This window comes from Apaloderma vittatum, unplaced genomic scaffold, assembly GCF_000703405.1.
Source record: "Apaloderma vittatum isolate BGI_N311 unplaced genomic scaffold, ASM70340v1 scaffold38005, whole genome shotgun sequence".
Classification (NCBI taxonomy): domain Eukaryota; kingdom Metazoa; phylum Chordata; class Aves; order Trogoniformes; family Trogonidae; genus Apaloderma; species Apaloderma vittatum.
Genome location: NW_009718296.1, coordinates 1 through 5,021, shown reverse-complemented (window position 1 = coordinate 5,021; position 5,021 = coordinate 1). Strand labels below are relative to the sequence as shown.

Genomic DNA, 5,021 nt, shown 5'->3' with positions numbered 1-5,021 from the left:
CTTTCCCTCTTCTTGGAATGTTTTAAGATAAGAAAAATAAATACTGCAGATCCAAAAGATCACAGCATAAGCTAATGTGCACTATTCACATATATTCTCCAAATCTCCAATATAAATGTATAAACCAGATATCCTTCTTTCTCCAGAAAACCATGTTTCTGCAAACTACTGTCTGAAGAAACAATTCAATGCACTGAAAACTACAGGATGGCTAGCAATCCCTCAGCTGGTAACCTGAGCCTGCTGTCTGTTCCCTTACCTCTAAATTCTGTGCAACATTCTGGGAATTTTGCATGTACTGATCTCCAAGTGCTTTTAGGATACAAAAGAATACTACAGCATTTCAGACACTCTAACTATAAAATTACAACATGAGTCCATGGACACTTTTACTGCAAAAGTGCGGTTGTTGAAAAAGTGGCCCTTAACTGTAAATACGACAGTTTAAAGCTGTCATAAAAGATGAAGGTGTGTTCTACACATATTAGTAAACTAAAAATATATTTCCCCCCCCCAAAAAAAATAAAAGAGAGGCAGGGAACATATGTGGAATTCTGATAAACAAACTGCAATTGTAATTGCAAGTTGATTATTACAAACAAATTAATAGTTTCACAAGACAGATACATTTTCAATTACTTTAATCAAATGAAGCTACTGCCATAACTTGATTGAATTCCTCTGTCTTAATGTCATGTAAATACTTCAAGATCTTCAGGATCATTTCAATACGCTTGTTTTGTAGACGAAGCTCCATATAAACCAGTATAATTGGAAAATATGTGTCTTTGCTTCAGTAGCGAAGGCACTAGCAACATTCTTAATCTTTTTCTGGTTTGGGGTATTCAAAATATATATTTTCTCTCTCAGGAGAAGATAAAATACCCAGCAATGAGGCAGTTGATTTTTGTAATTTTCTGCTACAGTTTTTTCAAGGAGCTAATGCCAGTTTCCTCCACCAACTCGCCATGTATTTGCTTCATACCTCCTGAATTCAACCTAATTGAAGTGAAATTTGTCTGCTGATGCTCTAAATACAAAATAGTAGTTGTGAAAAACTTGTCACAAAAGGCAAAATTATCCAGTATATTAGAATTATGTGAAACACATCCTCATTATCAGAACTGTGAAACTGGATGCTCCTTTTATTGTAAAAAAATACCACTACTGCAGAAACCTCTTTGGAATTTTTAGTCTTATTGCTGCTTTTTCTCCTGTATCAGAAGATATTTCTTGTTCAAGAGGATTGCTCAGGCCAGACCAAACCTCCAACTATACTACTGCAATGCAGTCTCATCATCTTATTGTGCCTTTGCTACAAAACACCACGGCAAAAGCGAGGAGAGAATTTTGCGCATTGTTAAGAGCCCTACTGTGCCTGAATTTGCTGGCATTGACTCCATTACTTCAAACCTACCCAAATCAGACTTACAGGGTAATGCAACCACCCAACCTTATACCTATGAAGCACAGGGAGTAAAAAATACAGGATTAATCGTGCACGAGTCCATAAAAACAGGTTCATGACCTACTCACCAGATGATGGAGGCGTCGATTTTCTGGAACTAGGAACGATGTCACCCAAACTGGATGAAGAGTTTCCTCCTGATTTACTGGAGTAAAGCAACAAATTAGTTTGACATTTCATAGCTGTCTCAGTATTTATTCTGGTTTATTTATTACCTGACTTCTATATGAGTTGCTAGCTGAGAGACAAGCAGTATTTCTGGCAGTGGTATAAAATACACATCTGACACAAAATGTGTATGCATTTAGCGGACTGAGGAATTGCAAACATCAGTCGTGCTTCTTGCTCTGCTGTGCAACTTCATTCTGCTGCACATACTCTCACTACCTCATGATCTTAAAGCGAGCAAATTATCAGAATGGCTACTGATACATAATTATTAATATTACTGTGCATTACTAAGACTAATTCTTAAGCCAGTGATTTCATCTAGTTCCTTTAACAGAAAGATTACTGATAGCTCCCTAAGGAAAATGACAGTGTGTTTACCCAACATCTTTTCAATTTAATTAAAGCAGAATTTCTTTTGCAGTCTCAATACAAAGCAGTGCTTAGGAAAAAAGCCTCTCAAATGAAGGTAAAGCAGTATAAGGTTTTGTGAAGTTCTGCTTTGTGAAAACCTATCCAAGTTGTAAAAATGAAATGATATTTTTAGTCATTTTATTTCCGTTACCCTAACAAGAAAAGCACTTAAAAGAATGTAAGAAAGTCTATTACGCTCTTCAAATAATTCATGTGATAGTACTAGTTTCTACTTTCTCCATCTTAAAATATTAGTAAGCAACAGCATCTGTGGCATAGGACAGTGTTGTCTCCAGTGACAAGTTCTGAGGAACAGAGGCCTTTACAATTTGGAAAGGGACCGAATCACTGTATCAGAAGCATCACGAGAGCAATAAGGAACCTGAAGCTCTGCTGCTGAGGGCAGCACACTCATAGCAAAGGTGTCACACCGCTCACGCGTGCAGCTGAGCAGGACAGCCCCTGTCTCCTCTCAGCACAGACCTGCTCTTCAAAAACTGCTGCCCTTCCCACTGAAGGAGGAAAACCTTTCTGGCTTCCCAGATGTTTACCAGCTGCTATCTCAGTTCCAGGTCCTTCCTGCTCAGGCATACTCAAAGTATTTCCAATATATCCAAAGGGAAGGAAGTGGCATTTGCTTCTGCATGTTTATTGGAAAACTGTTTTTTTAAGAGTTCAGTATGGATGACATTATTACCATCTCGCAGTATTGTTCAATACATTCAGATACTGAATCTTTATTTTTATGTAATGATGGCTACAGTGACAACAAATGACCTGACATGAAACTTCCATCACAAAATGCAGTTTTCTTAAAAGCTGTATTTGTAAGCAATGAATTTGACAAGACTAAAACATTCTTTTCCCTAAGAGCTAACCAACAGACACTGGCTTCAGCTTGCAAATAAATATACCTTAACATTTTCTGCAATTTCTAAAATCAGCTTTAAAAGTGTTTTGAAACTGTAAGATCAAGAAAACAAGAAACAAATGCTGAAAAATTTAGGTGAGATGAATTTTTACTTCAATAATCGTGCTTGCACATAGTAAATATACTAATTGCAATGTATATGTGCAAATATTTTATGAAAATAAAATGGAATAATAGCCATTGTAGGCCACCACAGACCACTAATACCTAATTTCACTCTCAAATGCATCGACATTACTTACATAAATAAATATTACTTCCTTCATTGACTCAAAATGTTTGTAGCTAACAATTACTGTAATTAAACAGAACTATAGCATAACACAGCATTAATTTTCAAGTCATGTCACAGTCAATACTACTATTTTTAATGTTTTCTTGTTATTACCTGGAGTAGAATTTTCCTTGTTTTGCCTTTTGTTCATGCTGCAGCCTCATGTTTTCTAGTTTGACTGGGCTTGGTATGAATCCTATTTCACAGCCTTCTTTTACCAACCGTCCTATCCACCAGTCATTATTAAATTTCTACAGGTAAAAAAAAAAAAAAAAAAAGAAGAAGAAAAAAGTAATGTATTTGGGATAATTTTGTTATTATTTTTAATTTGCAGCCAAGTAATTTTATGTAATTCTTCCTGCACTTAATCACTGTACTCTGTTATTAGGGCAATGAAGAACTGTGGTAATATTCAGAAATACATTAAAATTATTATGCCCTGCAAATTATTAAAATGCTACAGTAATTAAACAGAAATTCTCTTTCACAGAATTCATGTTTCTCCTTGGCCATTATCTCCATCCATTTCAGCAACTTTATTTTTTTCTGCATCACAGTCTTTTTCCCTCATAACATGAGAGCTACTTTTGTTCTGCCTTGATGTTTCACCTTGGTGGACACCAGAGATTTCTTCTGATCTGTTCCTACCCACTGCAACAATTTTTACAGCCCTGTAACAATCTTTTTTTCTTACTTCATTATATTCAGTTCTCTACTTAAAAGATACTACTTCTCAAACTCCCTCGCTTCTCTGAACTCACTAAAATCCTCCGAAATGCGAATACATTCTGCTGCTTATATATGCTCTACTGGATACAGTTCACGTGAACTGCATCTTAAAAATACTGTGATAGATCCACAGGGATCTGTGCACAGCTAAAAAAACCCCACCACCCTTACAACTACAAAATGCACAAGATAGTCCAATTAACTGAATTTCAGCTATATGAAATACAAGGTAATGACTCCCGCAATTTAATAATATTTATTATTACACACACGGGGTTCTTTTTTGTTTGTTTTGCAGAGGTTTGTAGAGCAGAAGTATTTGCTTTTTCCTTTATTATTTATTCACTATTTTTGGATGAGAATAAGTCACTGTTATGTATCGCTGCACATGCAATACTCTAGGAGCTCCACAGGAATAAATACCATCAAATATGAATTTTGGATAATTCGGATTACATATGATATTGTAAGAGAAAATCTGAATGGGAAGATAAGTTTTCTTCTTGAATATGAAGCTATGAATGCAGATATTATAGTGCACAGTTAGGAGTAAAACATGGAAAACATGTGGGCTCCCATAAAAAGGAATTAATTTCACCAAGAATACAATGTTGGTGGATCAATGATACACAACCTAAACTGCAGTATTATCTTTCCTTTTGGCTATAGAAATTTGGTGATGCTTGAAACCAGCTTTAAGATACTTAGCTACTAAAAAAGTAAAGACTAAAATAAATCACTTTTAAGCTCATAAAATATAAGGGGAACTGCAATATGCATTCCAATGGCATGTCTTTGTGAGTAAGAATATCAACATTTAATAGGGAACTAATCCAGAACAGCAGTTTCTCAAAGCTATAGTAGACTGGAAGATGTTATTTAAAGCATAATCTTCCATTGCAAAATGCTAAGTAAAGATAAGCATTTGCATTTAAAATACATTGTAGCATAATACAGGTGGAAGAGACTATAGCAATTGAGCCAATGGAGATTGCCAATCAATATAAAATTTAAATGTAAAATAATATATAAAATAT

General features: G+C 35.2%; 1 protein-coding gene across 1 annotated transcript in view; it reads right to left on the bottom strand.

The window, feature by feature from the left end:
* The window catches only part of CACNB2 (calcium channel, voltage-dependent, beta 2 subunit), a 31,525-nt gene extending 28,006 nt beyond the window's left edge, over window positions 1–3,519 (bottom strand). The window contains exons 1-2 of the mRNA XM_009870194.1: window positions 3,370–3,519; window positions 1,537–1,613 (exon numbers count right to left, since the gene is read on the bottom strand). Coding sequence (XP_009868496.1) covers window positions 1,537–1,613; window positions 3,370–3,419 — 127 coding nt within the window. The 5' untranslated portion in view covers window positions 3,420–3,519. The remainder of the gene's footprint in view (window positions 1–1,536; window positions 1,614–3,369) is intronic.
* Window positions 3,520–5,021: the final 1,502 nt, after the last annotated feature.